This window comes from Myotis lucifugus, unplaced genomic scaffold, assembly GCF_000147115.1.
Source record: "Myotis lucifugus unplaced genomic scaffold, Myoluc2.0 scaffold_631, whole genome shotgun sequence".
Taxonomy (NCBI): domain Eukaryota; kingdom Metazoa; phylum Chordata; class Mammalia; order Chiroptera; family Vespertilionidae; genus Myotis; species Myotis lucifugus.
Window position 1 is genome coordinate 99640 of NW_005871679.1, and position 23259 is coordinate 122898.

General features: G+C 50.6%; 2 protein-coding genes and 1 long non-coding RNA gene across 20 annotated transcripts in view; 1 reads left to right on the plus strand and 2 right to left on the minus strand.

The window, feature by feature from the left end:
• Window positions 1-3904: 3904 nt before the first annotated feature.
• On the minus strand, window positions 3905-5928 carry LOC106694781. The gene is made up of 2 exons (XR_001345845.2): window positions 4813-5928; window positions 3905-4409 (listed from the first exon to the last, which is right to left on the minus strand). It is a non-coding gene; the product is annotated as an uncharacterized LOC106694781 (long non-coding RNA).
• A 193-nt stretch (window positions 5929-6121) lies between these two features.
• Window positions 6122-12054, plus strand: CUNH8orf59 (chromosome unknown C8orf59 homolog). Of its 18 annotated transcripts, none has more exons than XM_006105057.3 (5): window positions 6136-6253; window positions 6359-6374; window positions 9628-9744; window positions 11543-11659; window positions 11920-12054. In XM_006105057.3, exons 3-5 carry the CDS (start codon window positions 9631-9633, stop codon window positions 11989-11991), a joined length of 303 nt encoding a protein of 100 aa, XP_006105119.1. In that variant the 5' UTR covers window positions 6136-6253; window positions 6359-6374; window positions 9628-9630; the 3' UTR covers window positions 11992-12054. The 18 variants fall into 18 exon arrangements, with proteins under 18 accessions (XP_014302750.1, XP_023601921.1, XP_006105119.1 ...); XM_023746152.1 differs by lacking the exon at window positions 11543-11659 and adding an exon at window positions 9368-9522 and having other exon boundaries at window positions 6138-6253; window positions 6359-6367; XM_023746148.1 differs by lacking the exon at window positions 11543-11659 and adding an exon at window positions 9368-9478 and having other exon boundaries at window positions 6138-6253; window positions 6359-6367.
• E2F5 (E2F transcription factor 5) overlaps window positions 12038-23259 on the minus strand; it is a 15370-nt gene continuing 4148 nt past the window's right edge. The window contains exons 2-9 of the mRNA XM_023746144.1: window positions 21513-21624; window positions 21319-21457; window positions 20438-20599; window positions 18010-18053; window positions 17034-17098; window positions 15837-16104; window positions 13885-13929; window positions 12038-12740 (exon numbers count right to left, since the gene is read on the minus strand). Coding sequence (XP_023601912.1) covers window positions 12631-12740; window positions 13885-13929; window positions 15837-16104; window positions 17034-17098; window positions 18010-18053; window positions 20438-20599; window positions 21319-21457; window positions 21513-21624 — 945 coding nt within the window. The 3' untranslated portion in view covers window positions 12038-12630. The remainder of the gene's footprint in view (window positions 12741-13884; window positions 13930-15836; window positions 16105-17033; window positions 17099-18009; window positions 18054-20437; window positions 20600-21318; window positions 21458-21512; window positions 21625-23259) is intronic.

Here is a 23259-nt window from a genome sequence, read left to right on the forward strand (position 1 = left end):
TAGGAATAGGTCTGATTTATATTCACTTTCATCACAGAAGACAGTGTATGTGTATACATATTTGTATTTAAATACACATATACAAAAGGACTGTTATCCAAAATACACAAAAAACGCTTAAAACTTATCAATAAGAAAGCAAACAACCTGATTTAAAAAGGGGTTGAAACTCATCAAAGATGTACAGATGGCAAATAAGCACATGGAAGATGCTCCATGCTGATGTCATCAGAGGAGCTAATGAAGCAGCCCATTCCACACCTATTAGTGGCGAAAATCCGGGACACAGACAACACCAAGTGCAGGCGTGGATGTGGAGCAACAAGAACTCTCATTCACTGCTCGTGGGAATGCAAAATGGTGCAGCCTCCTTGGAAGATAGTTTGGCAGTTTCTTACAAAATTAAACATACTCTTCCCACAGGACCCAGTGTCATGTTCCTTGGTATTTATCTAAAGGAGCTAAAAACTATGTCCACACAAAAACCCGCACTTGATGCTTATACCAGCTTTATTCCTAACTGCCAAATCTTCAAAACAACCAAGACATCCTTCAGTAGGTGAATGGATAAGCAAACAGGGGGAAGATAAATATCCAGACAATGGGCTATGGCTCAGCATTAAAAATAAATGAGCTGTCAAGCCCTGAACAGACATGGAAGAAACTTCAATGCATTTCACTAAGTGAAATAAGGCCTCCTGAAAAGACTACACTCATGATTCCACCTCTATGACCTTCTGGAAAAGGCAAAGCCATGGAGACAGAAAGAGATCAGTGGTTGTCAGGGGCTGGGGGGTCAGGAATAGATGGAACACAGAGGATTCCAGGGCAGAGAAAATACTCTGTGTGATACCACAATGATGGATGCATGTCAATATACATTTTCTAAGCCCATAGAACAGACAGACACTGAGAGTGAGCCCTAAGGTAAACTGGACTTTGGTTGATAATGAGGTGTCAATGTAGGTTAATCATTTGTAACTAATGTACCCTTTGGTGAGTGTTGATAATGGAGGAGGCTCTGCTTTTGTAGGGGCAGGAGGTATATGGGAAATGCCTAATACTTTCCTCTCAATTTTGCTGTGAACCTAAAGTTACTCTTAAAAAAAAAAAGATTTCAGAAAAAAAACAAAGTAAACTCACAAAAAACTAACTGGGTCATATAAAATACACAACACACACAGGACCTAGCTTGTAGGAGGTCCTATGCCAAGTTTGGGACAATTGGCCATCAGAAAGAATAATAGTGGCAGATTACAATCTCCTTCCCTCAAATTACCCATGGGGGCAGGGGGAGAGAGAAAAATGCTTCTCTCTGAGAGAATGCTAGCTACTAACTACAGATGGGATGACAGAATTTTAAAGCCATTTTTGCAAGGCCAATGTAATATCTGGTTCAGGCACAGGTCAATCATGGGAGCTAGAACTTCTGGACAAAAGGTTATGGGGGAACAGGATATTTACACAGCCTAGGATTCGGAGACAAAAGATACGTAAAAACCTAACACAATGGGTAAGCCTAAGGTCCTACATTGGGAAAAACAGCAGAAATAGAATCTTCCAGTCAATAGGACAGATGTGGACACGACAGCATGTAGGTGGTCTCAGAACCGATGTTAATGTTTGTCTGTGCGATGATGTGATGGGAAGACTGTAGATGAAGGCTGATGCCGTGGGGCTAAAGTACCTGCTGCCTGCAACTGACTCTCACGTGTCTGGCAGTAATTGGTGGATCTGGCTGAAGAATGTTTGGGTGCTCATTAGACTATTCTTTCCATTTTCCTGTACATGTTAAAATTTTCAAAAAATTCTGGAGTCAATGACCCCATTAACTTGCTAATTAACCCTTTACAACTATTTGTGGGTGTTTTCCTTAATAGAGAGCCTCTGTCTCCAGGTTCACGACCGTCAAGTACAAATAAGTGGAAGATTAATACTGACCAGTAAACCCAGGAATCCTGACCAAGGCCACGGTCATCATCTCCACTTCACTCTTTTTTTTTTTAATATATATTTTTTATTGATCTTTTACAGAGAGGAAGGGAGAGGGACAGAGAGTTAGAAACATCGATGAGAGAGAAACATCGATCAGCCGCCTCCTGCAAACTCCCCACTGGGGATGTGCCCGCAACCAAGGCACATGCCCCTGACCGGAATCGAACCGGGGACCCCTGAGTCCGTAGGCCGACGCTCCATCCACTGAGCCAAACCAGCCAGGGCTCCACTTCACTCTTGAACCAGCTGGATCCAGTCTAGCCTTCCCTGCAGCAACCAGTCTTAGTAGGCTCTTCATGGCGTCAACACCTCAGGTTCCGAGCAGCACTCGTAAGTGTAACCCTAGCCATAGAGATACCTAGGGAAGTGTAGTAACATACCAAGGGAAAAACAAAATGGTGTTGTCGACCCTGGATGAATTGATGCTGTTTTATTAGAACGTATGCACAGACTCTCTGAGATGCACAGTTTTCCAAGTGCTCTTTTTAGAAAGCCTAAATGTGAACCCAAGCGGCTGTTTCCCTCTGATTTTACTGAGCAGGAAAGTCAGGAGCAAGACTCCTGTTACAGAGAGCCCAGCTCCCGGTGGGACACAGCCCAGCGTGCAGTCCCAAGTCCAAGGTGCTCTCCGCAGAGCCCACGCCCGCCCCCATCGCACCGTGATTTGCGCAGCTGGGGCTTATTAACCACAGGAATGTCTTATCGCTGGTTATCTCTGTGTGGAGAGTGTTGATTTATGGAGCTGGCGCTACATGGAGTTTCGATTTCTTTACCTCCCATTCCTGAGGTTGCCCTGCGGTGGGGGGTGCACAGTGCAAGTTGCCCAGGAGAGAGAGACCGTGCCAGGAGATTGCAGAGCCCATGGGCACTGAGGTACCTGCTGGCCCAGGTTCATGCCAGAGGGAGAATTCTCCAGTGAATCACCGCTCAGGCCACTTCTCAGATTCCAGCTTTCAGAAACTAGAGGCAGAAGTTTTGTCCTCTATTGTCAGACAAGAATAAGCTGCTAAAACCCTACTTTCTACATTTCTGGTCTTCTGCTTCCTCTCATTAGATCAATGCTGAAATGTCCAGATAATTGAGCTCAAAATAACCCCGCTATCAAAGAATTTAGCTAATGGTTCCTCGCCTTGCAATAAGTCAGTCAATGTCACTCTACTGGTGCATTGTAAGTGTTCACAACCTTAGGTCTTATTCCCCAAGAACACATTAGGGGATGCCCTCAAAGAGCTATGCAAAAGGATGCTCATCACAATGCATTTATAGCAGAAAAAAATCTAGAGACAGAAATGCTAATGAGGAGTTGAAATAACTTATTATATAGTCAAAAGATGTAATTTTAGAAAAACATTAAATATTACATTTAAAATATAGTTAACATGCTTATATTTATAAATTTTTATCTAGAGAGATACTCTGATTTTTTAATTAAGAAAATAGTGTATTTGCTTAGAAAAAAGGCTGAAAATATATTTTAAAAATATGAGGGCTGGAATCTATTCATTGTCCAAACATTTGTGCTGGCAGTTTTGGGCACAGGGGACGGAGCAGTTGCTGAGCCAGCCCCTCAGGGCATCTCCTTCCTCACTGAACGGACTGGCAGAGCAACAGTGTGTGACTTCTGAGTACGGGTCATGAGAGCCATTGCCGTGTCTGCCTTTGTTTCTTCGAACCCTCTGTCTGGGGGCCGTCAGCTTCCTCATCATGGGGACACCCAGCCCTGCAGAGATGTCCTCCTGGAGAGGATTCAGGGTACCTGAAAGACCGGAGCCAGACACATGCAACCATGCCCCCCACAAAGTCCACCCCCACTGAAATGTGAGATAATAAATGAGGACTCTTGTTTTGAGCAACTAAATTTTGGGGTGATTGGTTATGCTTTAGAAAACAAAGACATCTGCAAACAAAACCAGATAGAAAGCTCTGCCTTTATGGAGAAGACAGATAATAAACAAGATAAACTCTAGTATATGGGATGACGGCACAGCAGAGAAGAGGGCCCCTGACTGTACAGAGGTGGGCATGAAGGCCTCTCTGAAAAGACACCATTTGAAATAAGACCTGAGAGGTGAGGGAGGAGACATTTAGGGGCCATGATTACAGGGCAGTGAGAAAGCAGTGTTGGTCAGGGGGGTCTGAGCGGGGCACAGGGCCTTGTAAGTGCTCTGGCTTTTATTCTGGGTGAAGTGGGAACATGGAAATTCGGAGGACGACATGATGTGATCACCATTTCAGCAGGATTCCTCTGGCTGCTGGGCTGGGGAGAGATTAAGGCAGGGGGAGCAGCCAGGAAGCTGTGACAATATCCAGGTAAGACAAAGATGATGGGGAGCTAGATCAGAGCCGTCATCACTGGTGTGCACTTCTTTATGCTTTTCTCAGTTTCCCAAATGTCTACGACTCTGCATGACATTCTAATAGGAAACGGAAAAAAATGAGTTTTTAAGGAGCCCAACGTTTGTTTTTGGTTGTATTTATCATAGTATAGACAGCCATGCAATTCTTAGCCAAATTCCAGCACAATGGAGTTGTTCTAAGCAAAAAACTGTTGACTGCGTCTGTGCAGACAACAATTTCAACTGAAAAACGGAATCACTGCTCATCAACTGAACTTGATCCTTACAAAGCACAGCATCCTTTCATTTTTTCTTCAAACACCGCTGGGATTCAGAGTCACGTTCTAGTTTAGTAACACACGTCCTCCTTTGCAGTCTTCTGGGTTTTAAACACGCACCTGCTGTCGCAAGTCCTGTCGTTTTACACTATTACTTGCATTTTAACCAAGAACCATAAAAACCGCGGAAGGACTTCACGTACCTTCGGTGCTTTTATGGCCTCTGTGATAGCGCTGCACTTTCTCAACCTTCGGCTATTTGCTACGGTCAGGTTTGGGACTTCCAGGCATCTGGCCAGATTACTCTGGATAAAGCCTGCTTCCTTCAGTGGAAAACAGATTTGTGGAGCAGAGATAAGAAGTGCTCCTCTAGGTATCTGCTCATCAGAGGACAGTGCCCGGCCACAAGCCCTGCTTTTGACCCTCAGGGGATTTCTCGTCGCCGAGCAAATGTCAAACCACAGCTCCTGGCACCGGAGCTGCGGGACCCTGGGGAAACAGGGGGGACATAAGGCGCCCGGCGGGGTGCAGGGACATGGCAGGCGGGCACACAGGCGTGGGCATCGAGTGCAGCAGCGCCCACGCCCGCCCCCATCGCGCCGGGATCGGCGCAGCGGGGCTGACTGACCACAGCAATGTCTTCTCGTGGTTATCTGTGCGGAGTGTTGACTTATGGAGCTGGCGCCATGTGGGGATTCGATCTCTTTGCCTCCCATTCCTGAGGCTGCCCAACGTGAACAGCTGAAGCCCGCGACCCACGTGGGGCGCCGCCGTCACTCCCGCGCGGCCAGGCCTCGCCGTTTGCAAGGAGAGCGGGTGGAAAGGCCGGCACCTGGGCGTCCGCGAGGGAAGCAGCGAAACACGTGGCCACTTGCTCTCGCGAGGGACGCTCTCGGAAGCCGGGGGTACTTTCCTGGACGGTGAGCCTCCAGACCTGGACAGGGGTGCACGCGGGCGCCGGAAGCAGGGGTGCGCCCGCTGCGCCGCTGAGGCTGCCGATACTCCCCTGGCAACATCTTCCCGTGGCCCTGCGCCCCGCCTCGGCCACACGCGGCTGTGAAGCAAGGAAACACCCTGCGGAAAGGACTGGGGCTCCTCGCGCGTGGACGCCAGCCAGGGTGCGAGCGCCCCCTCCTGGGGCCGAAGGCAGAGGCCCAGGGCGACCACTCGGATGACGTCCTCTCGGCTCGGTGACTAATGGTGTTTAGACGCTGGGGACCGGACTTCCTGTAGAGGGCGGGACTTCGCACGATGGGCGGGACTTCCAGCGGAGGGCGGGGCGTCGCTGCGCTCAGAAACAAGAGCCCTGTGGGCGGGACTACGTCAGGGGCGGGAACCTGCTCCAGGGCGGAACCACGTCCAGGACGTGCGGTGGGCGGGGCTTTGTGTGGGGCGCTACCAACCTCGGTGAGTGGGGGCTACGTTCTGTGGGCGTGGCTACGTTCCATGGGCGGGGCTTGCCTCTGTGTTCTGGCCGAGTCACGAATAGGCCTTCGCTTTTTAGGCGGGGCTCTGCTCGGTGGGCGGAACCGCGACCTGGGAGAGGAAGTTTAATTGGCTGCCTCCCCCGGAACTTCCTGGGTCCTGCGCGTGCCTGTGGCGTCCCCGGAGCTGGAGCAGCGAGCAGCCGCGCGAGGGTGTGAGGTCGGTGGGGAGCTCTGGGGCTGGGGCGGCGAGCGGCTCCGCGAGGGTGTGAGGTCGGCGGGAGCTCCGGAGCTGGAGCAGCGAGCAGCCGCGCGAGGGTATGAGGTCGGCCTGGTGAGAGGTCGGTGGGAGCTCTGGGGCTGGGGCGGCGAGCAGCCGCGCGAGGGTGTGAGGTCGGCCTGGTGAGAGGTCGGTGGGAGCTCTGGGGCTGGGGCAGGGTGGGCGGGCCTCGCGCCCCTGTGGCCGGTCCGGGTCCGCCGAGCGTCTCCGGCCGCCGGGCCTGAGCCCTGCGCCGGGGCCTTTCTGGCCTCGTCTGGCGCCCTGGTTTCCCCGCGCCGTGGGCATTCCCTGTCCCGCCGCTAGGATATACCCTCCCCGGAGCCTGCCGCGCCAGCCCGTGTGCTTCAGGGCCTGTCCCTCCGCGCCGCACCGGCTCAGGCGGAGGTGAGGAGTCTGGAGTGGCTGGGGCGTGGCTGCGGTTGGAAGGAGTTTAGGTCGTTGAACTGCTATCGTGCTGTTAACGTGAAAAAACATTCAGGCCTGTAAAGAAATTTTGAGTTTATTTGAGCCAAACTGTCGACAATTGCCGGGAAGCAATGGACTGAGATAATGCCCCAGAGAATGGCGGGTGCTCCTCTATTTTTATACTTTGTAATCGAAGGAGGGACGTAGGTGGGTGGGTTACATGAAATCCACTGGTGATAGACTAGAGGGGCGGGAGAAAGGAAAGGGGGGGCCCTGGGATTGGATAAGAAGTAAAATGATGGACACATGCTTAGGTGGGCGCAGGATCAATTAACACGATAATGAAGGAATCTGTGGTCTCTGTCCTGGCGCCTAGCATATTAGGTTGTGGCCCAAGGGGTCCGGAAAAAGGGAGGTTACAAGTTACCCAGACATTTCAAGGGTATGTTATCTTAGATGCAAAAAGACAGACAGGCTCAGTGAAGGTAAAGGTTGACTTTGTCAGTGAAGATAGTGGCCTAGGATGTAACTACCCACCATCACTGCTTTTAAAGTTTAATTTCAGACCATCCTGTGGTGACTGTAGGTCTGAGTTTGCAAGACCACCATGCAGGCCTCCCCTGAGCTGTCAGGTCAGCGTGTGGCCCCTTTCGTCCACAGTGTTCATTATTTTTAAGTATTAACTGCTATTGGGTGAAAGGGTGGCTGTTACGTAGTTGCCTGAGGCCGACTTGGAGGATGTAAACTTCAGACGAGAGATGCAATGTGAGCAAAGGGAAGGAGGCAGGAATGTGCCGGTGTCTTCAGAGAAGTGTGAGCAGCGCAGGTGCCTGGAGAGGGAGAGGGGTGACAGATGTGTCTGGGCCCCGGGTCCAGCAGCCGCCACAGAGCACGTTGCTCCTTGTGCTTCAGGTTTTTTGCATTAGCAGCTTCGTTCCATGGGCTATTCAGGGTAGACTGGGGTGCACGTGGCTCGTGTGGGGGTGGACAGTCTTTCTGTAAAGGGCCAGATAGTAAATACTTTAGGCTTTGTGGACCACAGTCATAGCAGGAAAGCACCCACCCATGAGACAATACATAATTGAATGGACATAGCTCTGTTCTAATAAAACTTTATTTACAAAGACAGGTGTCTGACCTGATTTGGTATTGTTTGCCCAAGCCCATGATCTAACCAAATCTAGGGACTGTAGTAGTAACCAGTAAATATTACATCATATTTTTGTATTGCATTTTTATTTATGCAGGGTCAGGCAAAAGTAGGTTTACAGTTGTCTGTATGGAAAGTAATACAATAACCTATAATTATAAAAGGGTAATATGCTAATTAGACTGGATGTCTTCCAGATATCATTCCGGACATCCTTCCTGATGAAGCCAGGGTTGGAGGGAAGTCGCCCAGGTCCCAGGTGCCAGAGGGAAGCTGGTGCTGTCAGCCAGAGGAAAGAAGGCCTACTCTTACATGAATTTTCATGCATTGGGCCTCTAGTCCTATATAATAAAAGCCTAATATGCTAAGTGTTCAGTCAGCTGTTCAAACAATCAAAGCATAATATGCTAATGATATGCTAAGGCCACTCTATGATGTGTACTAACCACCAGGGGGTAGACAGTCTACTGGTCGGTTGACCAGTCGCTATGATGTGCACTGACCACCAGGGGGTAGACAGTCTACTGGTCGGTTGACCAGTCGCTATGATGTGGTGATCAGGACTGAGCGAGACGGGCTGGACGTGCCTTGGAGCTCCCCTTTGGTCCTTCCCTGGCTGGCCAACCTCCTGCATCCCTCCCTGGCCCAATCGTGCACCAGTGGGGTCCCTCGACCTGGCTTGCACCCTCTCACAATCCAGGACCCCTCAGGGATGTCAGAGAGCTGGTTTTGGCCTGATCCCACAGGCCAGGCCGAGGGAACCCCACTGATGCACGATTTTGTGCACCGGGCCTCTAGTTAATAAATAATAATACAAGAACAAACTTCCATGTATTCACAACTGTAAGCCTACTTTTGCCCACCCTGGACAGGAGCGGCCATGTCCCACACTAGCTCTGCGTGGCATTCCCTGATTACTACCGCTGTGACCGTGGGCACATTCACTTCCCTTTGCATTAGGTTTTTTTAAATCTTTAAAATGGGGATAAATAGGCCTTCCACAGTGTTGTGAGGAGGAAATTAAAGTACATGAAACGAAGGCATAGTACTTGTTCACATAGTCAAAGCTCAGTAAGTCTTAACTATTAACATTTTAAAAACTGTTCCTCACATGCATTGTTAACGAGATTGGACAGATGTGTCTAAGGTAGAACTTACAGGCTTAGTTCGTGTTTAGCTATAGAACAAAGAATACCTGAAGTTTCAAGGCAAGAGTCATCTATAGAGGTGACCTAACAGGCGTGAAAGTAATTTAAGGGAGGCGGGGGTAGGAAGTACAGGATTAAGTTCTGATTTTGAGGAGGGGCACACAGGAGAGGACATGGGGCTAGTAAGTAGGAATGAAAAGAAGGAAGGAGTCAGTCCTAGGATGTGATGGGCACCAGAGTGGTACAGTAGCATGTGAACCAGCAGGATGGGTGGTGATGGTTAACATGGTGGGCTGCTTCAGGAAGCTGAAAAAGCAACTGTGTTGATATTAATGTTGATTCAACCAGCAGAAGTGAATGTGGCGCCTTCTATGGGCCAGGCGCTGTAAATGCAGAAAAGAATTAGATACCTACTCTGGACTCCCAACAGCAGAAAATCTAAAGGTGGCAGAAGACATGGAAGTAATTTAATACATGCAGCAACTTAAAAAATAACCAGCATTAAGGTGGAATTTCTTAGATTTAATTGGTACCTCCACTCTAAAAACTTAAATTGATTTACAGTCATAAATGTGGGCAGCTTAATTGAGCTCCTTTTCTTCCTTTTCTAGACAATGGCCAAGAACAAATGGAAAGGGCAGAAGCCCAGGAATGTGTTTCACGTAGCCAGCCAAAAACACTTTAAGGGGAAGAGTAAAGCAAAACCAGTTACCACGAATCTTAAGAAGGTGAGTATTAAGCACCCCAGCTTCCTGGTTTACAAACAAAGCATGAAGGTAAAGCTAGCGAGAAACCGAATGCTTTTATTTAAAACAGGTTCTTAGCCTTCCTACAAGGGCAGACAGATTTTAAACATTTGTTTTAAAAAATGGAGAATAACATCCCTTTCTTGAATCCAAATGTACAAAACGAACAAAATTAACTGCAAACCTTTGAGACTCCAAGTAACAGTTTGATAGCTTTATCGGATCTCAGAAATCCCCGTGTCAGAACCAGTCCTTCTCTGACCTCAGGCATATTCAAGAACCTGTCAAGTGAAAATACAGTACTGTGTTTCTTAAAATGCAAAATTTGAAAAGGCGTTTATCTTTTTTGTTTTTACTTCAAAGTATTTGGGAAATAGGAAATTTATTCATCAAGATATATATAGCAGAGTCCTCAGAAAATGTTTTCAAGTTGAAGTAATATGTGGCATCAGCTCTCTGGGACTTAGTAAATATCATGATAGTGCACAGAAATGTAACTTTATTTTTCAGTTTTCATGAACTAGTTGAGGTCAGCTTTTTGATCAAGCGATTTTATGACTTTGGAAATGCTGTAAAGGAAATAAGCAGGTGATATGACGGGTTTGGAGCGACAGTTTCACAGGGAATCGTCTTCAGTTGACAGGGGCCAAGACCTGAGTGAGCAGGAGCTAGTGATGCGCAGAGCGGGGAGGCGCCAGGAGCAGGGTGTCCCAGGCAGAGAGCTGCCGAGGCCCAGATGTGACTTCCTCAGGTGGAAGCGCTGGAGCCTCCTGTGCTGGAGAAAGTGTCTGAGAGGGAGGTGTGTGGGTTGGCAGCCTGGTCGTGTAGGTTTCTCAGAAAATGGTCTGACTTACCAGAGGAGGCAGTGGGTGGCCAGGCACCCTGCAAATGGTCAGAAGTTTGTGGCCATGGATTTAAAATGAAGCCACTCACCCGGTTACGATTTTCTAGGGTTTTGGTTTTAGGCTCAGCAGTCTGATCAGTGAGTGTAACTGGCTTGCAGGCAAGTATGACACGGGAGAGACATGGAAAGTTCAGTGGTTGAGGAGAGAATGGTCTGGTCTGTGCTCGCTGAGGGAGTGCAGGAACGTGAAATAATGGACGCGGAGGCTGCAGTGAGATGTACGAGTCCTGACTGAACTGTACGTGGACAGATGAGAACCTGGAGACGACAGGCCACAGCATTAGATTGTTGTTGAAGCCACAGGCAGTGACGCCAGGCCTGGAGCTTAGTGAGCTGAGGTTGGACATCTTTCGTGAAGGAGCAAGTAGTCCTGGTGTTGGCAGGTGACAGTGGGGAGGGTGGGGCCAGGGTGTCCCAGGGCGTAAGGTTTACAGGAAGAATAGAACCCCCACCCCACTTTCAGATTCAAGATGGGGGCTGCCGGGTGGCTGTCCTGACTGCCCAGGACCTCCATCAGGGCAAGAAGGTGAGGGAGGCTGAGGCACGGTTAGCAGGACAGGAGCATGGGATGCGGGCTTCCGCCTCATCGGCCAGAGATAATAGCGGGGCCGTCTGGTTCACACTCCGGCCTGCTTACCCAGGTGAAGTCAAGATAGGGGGTGTTCCACATACTTGTCCTTCTTAAGAAACAGCACCTTTGTCCTTTGCCCAGTATTCCCCAATAAGACTGAGAGTTTTAGTGTGAAGCTTGCCCAGAAACTGGTACAATTGTCTTGTTAAGCATTTAGGCTTAACACGGTTAAATTAAGGTTGAGTGTATTTTATCCTTAAGGGTTATAAGCTCATGGATTAATGTTCTTTTTCTTTTTTAAAAAGATAATCATTAAGAACGTTGAAAAAATTAAAAGAATGAATGAAGCTTTTGTGAACATACAGAAGGAGCTTGCTCACTTCTCTCAAGGCCTTTCCCTCGAACCTCTGCAGAAACAGCTGGTGCGTAGAGCATTTCCTTTTAATAAACTGGAGGCTAATAAATTAACCCCCAAATTTCCACAGCCTGTAAGTCGAATGTGATCTTTAGTATTCGGCTCTCTAGTGTACATGGCTGTGCTATATGTATATGTGAACATTATGAACATGAGAATTTGTTTCCAAAGGTATGAGTAGAAATTAAATTGGGTAATAGATGACATATGTAATTTTTTGCACTATTGTTACCTAAATGTTTACACTCTAAACTTTCCTCCCTCCAGGCTCTTCAGCCGAGTCAGGAAGACAGACCAGTGAATGTTGACGAAGCTACGAGATTAATGGCTCAGTTGTAATGCACCTGGTGATGCATCAGATTCCCCCAAAGACCAATAAATTAAATGCTTTATACAACTTTATTTTTAAAAATCTTGTTAATGTACAGGCATTGGCACATTTTAAAAACCACTACATAAACAGCCCTCTCCTATAATCCAGGAAAGTGGAATGTCAGGAGTCAGCAAACGTGGTGAACTTAAAGTGCTAGAACAAAGGCACTTCACAGACTTCACGGGAAGTGACCGTAGCCTCTCGGACACCTTCACTCCATACGTGGCAGTGACTGTCTGTCAGGATTGGAGCGCAGAAATACAGACAGTTTCGCGGCAGTAAAAGCGGAACACAAATAGGTGATGAGCCCTTGGCCATTTTGGTTTTTGATGACCTTAACCTACTTTTAACTTTCCTTTCACAAGAGTAAAAACAGGAGTTAGAACTGGAAGGGAAGCTGAAGTTCCAGAACGCAGTCACTAGGGGCTTCGGAGCCCTTTGTTTTCACAGGTGATGTTTTGTGACGTCAGAGAGCAAGTCTTAGGGAAGAAGACGTCAGAATCAGCGCCCTAAACAGGTGTTACGTTCATTATAAATACTCAGGTTATTAGCAAGTCTACAAGGTTTCAGTTAGAGGTAGATACTGTCCCAGGTGTCCAAGGAGTCTAATAATTTAGTATCTGGACATCAAACAGGTCACACACTCCTTCACTGTCATCTAAGTTAAAGTTGTAGTCGTCCGCGGGGGTGGGGGAGAGCCGCAGGAGAGGAAACACTGCAAGCAAAGCATAGGCTCAAGGTTAGTGCGGCTCCACACACTCCAAGGCCCATCCGTTAAACTACCGTTTCTGTGTTCTACGAGAAAAAGTGGAAAAGCAGTGATTAAGTTAATGACTTGTGTTTACTGTGTATTTGAAAGATTCTTGTTTAAAGATAATTTGTGCATTGACTATAGGTATAAGCTTGAGAAATAGGCTTAAGTAACTATTGGCTGAACTTGTCACTAAAATACATCATTTAAAAACATGGGTATTTAAAAACAGTATTTTCTCTACTTTGAGAACAGAACTAGTCTTAGGCTAATAAATGTGTTACTGTTGTCTTTTTTCTGAAATGTTGAAGGAATCTAAGGTGGTTATGGTTCCATTGCTGAGTGCAGCTCTGCCTTCCCAGGTCTTGGCTGCACGGCCAGGAGCCGAGACTTGAGGCCCAGAATTTAAGGGAAGGTGAGGCTGACAGTTACCGCTGAAGTGATCACAATATTGGGTTGTTCAGTGACAGACTCCAGTTTAGATGATGACATGGCCAGGTCAGGAGCAGTGTGGTGGCTTCAGGTTAGTGTATGGGTGACCAACAGCTTTCCTGGCCTTGGCCAGATTCTTGTGGAGTAAAGGACTCGTGTGCCAGCACCTAGCAAGTCTACTCAGGCAGGCAAGTGTCCCCTGCTGAGAGTCTCCTTGAGAAGCAGGCACAGACCCACGGGGCCGGACGCCCAGGATCTTCGCACTAGTGTTATTGAAGGAGAATTTTCACAACTCGCCATAAGGCACTAAGTACCTAATCAATCAATCCTGTGCCACCTGTAACTTCCAGGGAAGCAAGTCTGCCCCTGAGGGAGGCAGTACAGTGGGGCCTTGACTTACAAGTTTAATTCATTCCGTGACGGAGCTCGTAACTCAAATTACTCGTATGTCAAATCAATTGTGAACGAGTGAGACGTGATGCTGGGCTGATGTGGCGTTCACTGTGACGTTCGCTGCGCCAACTAGCGGTGGGGTATCTGAAGCTGGCTCGTAACCCGAATTTTAGCTCGCAACTCAAAGCAAAAAATCGGCCGAGAGACGGCTTGTATCTCGAAAAACTCGTTAGTCGGGACACTCGTAAGTCAAGGCCCCACTGTACAGTTTTAAATGGCTTACCATCAGAAGACATCAGCTCATCAATGAGATCTCCAGTAACAGATCCTGCGGGAAGAGAAACGTGATCGTGCCTTGTGACATCTCTGCAGCGGGGGCAGCTGGCTCTCCTTGGGCACAGCACGCTAAACACGGGGAGTCCGCATCAGCCCCCACTCAGTACAAGTGAAGGACTAGCAGGGAACGATGTTTCCATTCGCACCTACAAGTTTCACTGGTAAACTTCCAAACTCAAGGAGCCCCAAAGCCGCCGCCTCCCCCACAATGGACTCCTGGGCTTTCGCCAGTGTAGCACCATCACTTTCCGTTCCTCCGTCAGCCTCATCTCCAGATCCCACACGGCACACGGGACTTATTTTGCCTAAACAATACTTCTTGCTTGTTCTTTCTTTCTCTCATGCACCCACTGCCATCACCCTCCTGTGGCCTCAATGTTCTCACAGCTGCACAACGGCCCTGCCCTCTGTTCCCCAGGCATCTTCTCCGGGTCACGTCCTGGCACTCAGCGCCTGTGTGGTACCCGACAGCCACTCCCAGCCACAGAACTTCACTGGCTACCGCTAGTCCTCACTCAGTCTGTCATGGCCCTCGTCAGCCCGGCCCTAAACTGCCTTTCTTACTATTTCCTGATACAAATCATACACAGAAACTAACTGCTCACACTTTTTTGAATGCTTCGTGAAGCCGGTGGACTAGGTCTGAGGTGAACATTACGAAGCTGGCCTGCTTTATCCCCCATTAGGTTATACTCGGGGGACAGGCATTCCCACGCCTAATGGTAGAAATACGGGGAGCACAGGACGCAGGGGACAGGACAGGACCCTGAGACTCTGTGTGTGGTCAGACCTTTCTTTACAGCCTCACCAGGCACCACCGAGAGCAACCTGGACAGCTGACTCCCGCCCTGTCCTGGGACATGTCCTGAAGGTACAAATGAGACCAGCTTGAGTGACCTCAGCAATGCGTTTAGACAGACGTGACCGTCACCCCTGTGCCACTCCCCATTCCAGACACAGGCACTGCAGTGAGGACCGAGGACAAGGGGGTCTCTGTGCTCCACAGCCCGACTGCGCAAAGGCAGCCAGGGATGGCAGCAACCTGTCCCGAGCTCCCGGGAGATCACTCTACACAGCAAACCTCGGATAAGAGCAGATGTGCACATGGCAGCAGAGGCACAATGGAATCCTACAGAAAACTGCACTTCAGGCCCGTTAAACACTGCTGAGCCTGCAGAGCTCCATACAGTCTCAGCCACACTGCACCCACCACTGTGTGTTTCTGGATATACAATCAGATTGTGTGTGTAAATATATCTTAATCAACAAATCCATAATAACATAATTAAAATACTTATATGAGAATACAATTATAATTATACCAAACTAATAATAATCCTATATAATAAAAGGCTAATATGCAGATGGAACAGTGGAACGACCAGTCCCTATGATGCGCACTGACCACCAGGGGGCAGACACTCAATGCAGGAGCTGCCCCCTGGTGGTCAGTGCACTCCCACACGGAGAGCACCGCTCAGCCAGCTGGGCTCACGGCTGGTGAGCGCAGCAGTGGTGGTGGAACCTCTCCTGCCTCTGTGGCAGGGCTAAGGATGTCCAACTGCTGGCTTAGGCCCACTCCACCTGGGGAGCGGGCCTAAGCCATCAGTTAGACATCCCCTGAGGACCCCAGGACTGTGAGAGGGCGCAGGCCGGGCTGAGGGACCCCCCCCCCCGCCCCCCCGCCCCAAGTGCATGAATTTTGTGCACCAGGCCTCTAGTAAATATAAAAAGACAGGATGTTTCTCATAAACCTGTCCTGGCGCTGGACACACACACTGCGTCACTCTTGCTGATTACACTAAGCTTCCTATTTCCCTCCTGCATCAGGTGACACTCACTAGGCCACAGACAAATTCAGAAAAGCTCCCCTTCCTAAGACGGAGGCTCTGGGCCCACCTGAAGCCGAGTCTGTGGCCGGGATGTGCTGGAGGCTGGGGCTCCTCTCAGAGGCGGGCGGCCCCGGAGGGCTCGGCGGGGTGGGGCTGGGCTTGTGCGGAGTCTGGGGAGTTGAAGGCTGAGAGGGGGGCTGCGTGAGGTCGTCCGGTGGGGGAACAGGGAAAACCACGGGCTGAGACGAACTGGACTCTTTATTTATCAGCAGCACGTGGATGGGGCCCGAGTGACTCTTGAGGTTGATCTGGTACTTCTTCTGTCCATTCTGACCCTTGAAGTTGTGAAGTGTAAACAAATTGAAAATGAGATCAAGCTACTAGGGAATAACTAAATCCACACAAGAGAGAGGCAGTCGGTTAGACACTGCGTGGAGACCACGAGCAGGACGGGGAATGGAGGCTCTAAGACCCTGCCCCTTAAAGGAAGTTTTTCTCAAAAAAACTGAGCTTCACAAACTCTGAGTTGCAGACTTCCGGCAGACTCCCTTTTACCGTCATGGCTGCTCACATCCTCCGTGGGGACCCCCTCCCGGTGTGGGCCCAGCACATGGTCCCTCAGCTGCTGTCTATCTCCGGCAGCAAGCACACAACCACGGACTTTTCCTACAGAGGCGGGTGCAACGTCCCTGCATTTCCAAGTGACCCGGGTCCCGAGGCTGCAGAGCCCATCACGTGAACACCCACATCCAAGCCTCCGGGTGGCGGGGGCGGCTGTGGTGACGGCGGTCACCTTTGTCTACCCCTTCCATGGTTGCTACAGCTTTCGAATGAGTTTGTTTTAGGAACTCCGAATCCCAAACTAAATTCATGAAACTTGGACGTAGCAAAGAGTTAGTACATATATGACTCAATGAGCCAGATGTGTTAAAATGACCCAATTTAAAACCACGTATTATTGTTTATATTTCAATTGAACTTCTTCCTCAGACAGGACTGGTACATGGGTTGCAGATATAGCCAAACTGATGCTTTGAGATTACTGACTATATCATGACTCGTGAAATCAAATTAAAAAAAATAAAATGTTACACAATTCATTTAGTCATGTCTACAATTTTACCAAAGTACTGAAGACACCCAGATTCAGTATCAAGACCCTGGCCCTGATGCCTGAGAGTTCACACAGTGAGCTCGCGTGCAGAGGAGACACATAGGGCCTCCCTCCTGAGCCAGTGGGTCCGCTCTGACCAGCCCCACCTACCATCTCTGGGAGCGGGACCTCCAGCTGCGTGCCAGCAGGTGCCTGGATGGCCAACAGTGTGTCACCTGTCAGAAAACACAGATGTTTCAATTTTAGGAAATAGAGTGGCAAGTGGGTGGGCCCTGGAGACAGAGGCTTGGGTTCGAATCCCAGGCTCCGGCGTGACTTTGTGGTCTTCCTTCTGTAGAGCAGGGGCTGTAACCCCACAGGGCTGTGCTGAGGAGAACGGAGGTCAGACGTATGAGACCTCAGGTCAGGGCAACACACAGCCTTGATCTATCGCTCTCATGAACAAGCTCAGCTCCAGTGACTTGTTAAATCTGAGACGCTGACAGCTTTTTAACGTCAACTAAATCACACTGTTTACTTGAAGTAGCTAAGATGTTGTGATGATCGGGACACCAGAGACGTGCAACACACTGAACTCGGAGCGTGAGTGAGCTCACTTGTGAAGCCCCATCCTACCCTCTCTGTGGAAGGCAGCCTCCGGTGGTGGCCGAGTCCAGCAATAGCCACACCCGCCTGCAGTCATGACAGGCTGTCCTCCTGGCGGGCATGCTACTGAGACGTGTGTGCACAGCCCCACCCTGGTCGCTATTCACCCACTACGTGGTCATTTCCAGAGTCACACGAGGCGGGTGGGCTGGGGAGGCAGCTTTCCTCGCCATCAGCACCTCCTGCCTCCTCTGGCTCTGTCTGTGCCCAGCACATTCGCTGCAGTTCCACAGACAGAGCGATGAACCGAGTTCAAGTTGGCCCCTGACTGTGACTGTCATTTAGCCCCAGTCTGACTGAGCTGCCCCTCCCTCCCTGTTTACTGCCAGCAACGCAGACAGCGACGTGAGCAGGCAGAAACGCGAGCGGCTGTGAGCACAGGCACTGCAGAGGGAGACGAGGAGTCTACGCCGACCCTGGCCCGGTGACCCCGGATTCCGAGTCTCCGCAGCAGCGGTCGATCGAGGCGGCACCGACTCACCGTGGAAGCAGTTGCAGATGTCCTCGTGAGTCACGTAGGAAAACGTGCGTCGCAGGAGTTAAGGAACACGTTTGCATCAAGCTCTAGGCATTTCCATGAATAAACCAGAGGCCTAAACAAACACCACGACCGAATGCCTGCGGGGCTGCCGCACAGTCAGGGGAGAAGAGCCGAAGTCTTCAGCCTGCAAGAGCAGAGGCGAGCCAGCAAGGGCGCCCGGACAGCCCGCTGTGCTCTGGGTTCTGTGGCCGGCGGGCCCTCGGGACAGACGGAACCTCTTCCTCAGGAGCCGGGCTCTGGGGGCCTGGCGGCGAAGCCAATGCCACAACCAGAGGTCTCCACACCCACAACCTTCCTGGGCCGCAGTTTGGGTCCTGGGAGTAGCCGGAACCTTGGAAAGCCGTGCAGCAAAGTCCAAGGTCAGCCAGTTCTATGGGTTTGGAATCTTGGGGCTCCACAGGGCACAGCTGGAAACCCCCAGTTCTCACACTGAAGCTCTGACCAACAGAGAAAGTGACATGAGAGCTCATGGACTTGTGCACTCAGGACGAGATGACACGGAGCCTCCTTGACCTCAGGTAGGTCCAAGTTCACACGGCACGAGGCTGATGCAGGGGAATGTCCCAGAGAGCAAAGGGGCACTCGCATATCCAGGCACCGCAGACATCAAGGGGACAGTGACGAGGAAACTCGGGGTGCACCCCTCTTCCTTCTAACCTGGCAGATGGGCCAGCCTTGGACCCACCCTCTGGGAGGCTCCACCGCTGAGTTAGTATCAGGTGGAGTATCCCGGGTTGTCCACCCACAGTGACTTCTCAAAGCTCCGAGAGCTGCTGAATGTTCACCCTCCAGAGCACGGACATAGGGGTGGGCCCGAGAAATCGTTTGGTCTGGCCCTGCCAAGGCACTAGGGGTGAGCTAATTAAACGTTTGACCAAATACAGCAGGCTGATAGTTAAGTTGATCAATCTGTATGGCCCAAGAACCGTGGTCGGCAAACTGCGGCTTGCGAGCCACATGCGGGTGGGTCTTTGGCCCCTTGAGTGTGGCTCTTCCTGAGCCTTAGGAGTACCCTAATTAAGTTAATAACAATGTACCTACCTCTATAGTTTAAGTTTAAAAAATATGGCTCTCAAAAGAAATTTTAATCGTTGTACTGTTGATATTTGGCTTTGTTGACTAATGAGTTTGCCAACCACTGCCCAAGAATGATGTTATAAATATCCAACTGGCCCTTGGCAGAAAAAAGGCTCCCCACCCTATTTACAATAACCTACGCACTTCACAATGGTGTCTACAATCCACGGAAGCCCCGAGCATTCGGCCTGTATATCGCTGTCTAGCAATGGGTAGACGGAAAATAGACGAAATTTCTTTTCTCAATGAGACACAGGAATGATGGTACTAGACAGACTATATAACTTAAAAAGGCAAAATTTTTAAATTGTTAGAAACATAAAATTAAAACGTTACATTTACGTCCTAAACTTAAATCTCTAAACACAGTGGAACAAAGCACCCAACTCCTGGCTGGGAGAAAGTCAGGCAGCACGTCCTCCCCAGCTGGACGTGCACCTGTAACTCCTCCTCCCCAGCTGGACGTGCACCTGTAACTCACCCTCCCCAGCTGGACGTGCACCTGTAACTCCTCCTCACCAGCTGGACGTGCACCTGTAACTCACCCTCCCCAGCTGGACGTGCACCTGTAACTCACCCTCCTCAGCTGGACGTGCACCTGTGACTCACCCTCCTCAGCTGGACGTGCACCTGTAACTCACCCTCCTCAGCTGGACCTGCACCTGTAACTCACCCTCCTCAGCTGGACGTGCACCTGTAACTCACCCTCCTCAGCTGGACGTGCACCTGTAACTCACCCTCCCCAGCTGGACGTGCACCTGTAACTCACCCTCCTCAGCTGGACGTGCACCTGTAACTCCTCCCCCTCCCCAGCTGGACGTGTACCTGTAACTCCTCCTCCGCAGCTGGACGTGCACCTGTAACTCCTCCTCCCCAGCTGGACGTGCACCTGTAACTCCCCCTCCCCAGCTGGACGTGCACCTGTAACTCACCCTCCCCAGCTGGACGTGCACCTGTAACTCCTCCTCCCCAGCTGGACGTGCACCTGTAACTCCTCCTCCCCAGCTGGACGTGCACCTGTAACTCCTCCTCCCCAGCTGGACGTGCACCTGTAACTCCTCCTCCCCAGCTGGACGTGCACCTGTAACTCCTCCTCCCCAGCTGGACGTGCACCTGTAACTCCTCCTCCAGCTGGACGTGCACCTGTAACTCCTCCTCCCCAGCTGGACGTGCACCTGTAACTCCCCCTCCCCAGCTGGACGTGCACCTGTGACTCCTCCTCCCCAGCTGGACGTGCACCTGTAACTCCTCCTCCCCAGCTGGATGTGACGTGCAACCATGGAAAGGATATCTGCTGTTGATGGTGTCATCCATCACATTTCTGATGCTCTGCTGCAGCCACGACTTCTGCTGATCCAGTTCCCTTTCCTTCAGGTCCAGGTCCTCGACCTCGGCTCTGAGGTCTCGCAGTCTCTCCAGGACTTCCTTAGTGTTGCAGCCAGCACCCACACCTCTGCACACGGAGCATGAACACGCCACGTCAGACCCAGGTCAACTACAGCACCTGAGTGTTACAGCACTAACACTGACAGAGCAATGTGTTGAAGACAAAAATCTTTACAGTCTTATAAAAATAAAGGATTAAAAAATTTAATTACGATGCCTCAGAACATGATTGCTTAGCATATTTCTTGGCAAGAACAGTGAAATTTCAAAATTTCCCAGCATGTTTTAGCATGGTGCCTGTCACCTGGAACGTCAGGCTGGTGACAGATACTGAGATACAGGTAACAGATTACATATTTTGGTGGGATTTTGACCAAAATAAAAAAATAAAAAATGAAGGTCAAAGGGGACAAATATGCAAAACAGAATGCATTTGTCACGAACATACAACCAGATCCCAGTTAAGAGACAACGTGCACTTCGATCAACTGTTATTTGTAAGGCACATGTTCCCACAGGTAAGATGTAGTTCCTGCTCCTCAAGGCATTTGTATTAATTTATCAGCTGACAAACATTTGGGCGGAGAGGGATTAATGACCCAGCAGTGTGCGGGGTGCCGTGCGGGACCTTGGGGGGATGTATGACGTGAGTTTCTAAGAGTGTAAATTAAACTGCAGCCGCAGACGGGGACGTGCGCAGAAGCCCCGGGCAGGGCCAGGTGGTGGGCCAGGCTCTGCAGCGCTGGGAGGAGCAGTCTCCGAGCGGAGCCCGGCCTCGCGACTTACTTCCACTGGATGCTGTTTTTGGACTTTTTCTCAATCAGGTCGATTCCTTCCAAGACGTTGGTGATATCATAAATTCTTCTTTTCTGCCTCACAGCCAGAGTATCTGCAGCCTGTTTACAGGGGGGGCGGGCAATGAAATAAATTACAATTCATATTTTAAAGCCAGAAAGGCCTGGGATTAAGTGCACACGCACAGATGGCCCAGGCCCAGCTCCGGCGCCAGCGGCGGCTGGAACAATGAGGGGGTTCAAGCAGCTCTCCCACCCGGAGGCCCGCGGACGCGACTCCATGTAAAGTCAGCAGATGCTGAAACGGCAAGAAAACGGAGAGGTGGCGGCACAGAGCCCTCGGGATAAAAGAACGGCGAGAACACCTCCTGGCACTGCCGGGCTAATCCCGGGACGGCCAGCTGCCGAGCCCTGCCGCGTCCTGTCTCATGTCCCTGTTTCGTAAACAGTCCTGACTAAAAGACAGCTTTCAACTCTCTTTTGAAACTTTGAAAAATTATATCTGGGTAATTTCAAAAATAATTCAGTCAACTTACTTGGGGTAAATTCTGAAGGACACACGTGGCGAAACCTGACATACACGATGCGCATTTCGGAAACACTGAGAACCCACACAGCAAATCCCCGCCACGCACCGGCGCGGGGCTCACTCGTGGCCACGAGTCAACAAAAATGCCCGCGTTCTGGCGAATTCAGGAATTCCAACCATTCCCACTCACATTTCTGACATCTGTTCCCTAATAGGACGAGTGGAAACTACAGAACAGGGACCCGCGGCTCTTTTTCAAGTGGATTCGGCAACAACCTTGGGAACGCGGCTCAGTCTCCATTCCTGCAGCCACGGACCCGTGTCCGCGCCCCGTGGCCAGCACTCCGCCCAGACCGCACAGCGCACGTAACCAGCCCTCTCGGGGCATCGCTCCCTTCCTGATTCTGTATAAAAGCAGCTCCTACAAAACCCATAATTTTGCAAGCTGGACCCCCTTGTCCGGAGCAAGTGTGACCGACAGCTCACCTCACCGGCGTCTGGAACCTGTAAGGGCAATGCTGGGCCTAAGAATCCATGTGCCGTGCCACCAAAACGTGCAGGCGACTCCTGCCCGCCTCTCGGGTCTTCAGGGGGAAGTGGCAGACAGGCAGACCCAGGCAGTTCCAACAGGACCAGCCTGGGCTCAGCAACGCTCCGCTTACCTTCCTGCCGCGTCCCTGTGGAGTGTGAGGCTACTTTTCTGAGGAGCAGCAGCCACTGCAGATTTAACTGCAGAAACTGGAGTTGTGGGCACTTTCCTCTGACAAGGCCCTTGAGAGGGAACCCAGGGCCCCCAGGTGGCTGGGTCCTCCCAGCAGGTGCTCAGAGCAGGGCTCCCGTGCGCTCCCCCCGCCCCCAACGGCCCCCCACCCGCCAGCTCATGGCTGGAACACCAGGGTGGTCACAGGAAACAGACCACAGGAGCTGTCCTTGGTCCTTAGGCAAAGAGCCATCAGGTCTCACTTTTAGCTCAATTTTTAAAGTTTCCCACTATACAACTTACACATTTAGCCCTGGATTTCCAAAACTCAACATCATTTCCTTCTCTTTACACACATGAGCGTATGCACAGCCGACAAGCACAGAGCACGCGTGGACAGGACCTGCAGGAGGCTTGCACTTCAGCAGCCACATCAGCCCTGGCAGTCAGGTTGGAGTGGGGGGCACTCCAAGGTGTCCCAGGGCCCAGCGGGGAGCAGGGAACCAAGGGGCAGCCGCCCTAACTCGGAGGGGGGGGGGGGTCTTGTTAGGCCAGGCATCAGAGAGGGGCTAAGCGGGGGGAACGGGGCCCCGAAAAATATAGTAAGGGCCCCGATACGCGTGTAAAATGTGATTTGGCGGGGTGGGCGAGAGGTTAATTGGGAAGAGGGGAATTGAAAAAGATGACTATTGGCACTCCCCGAA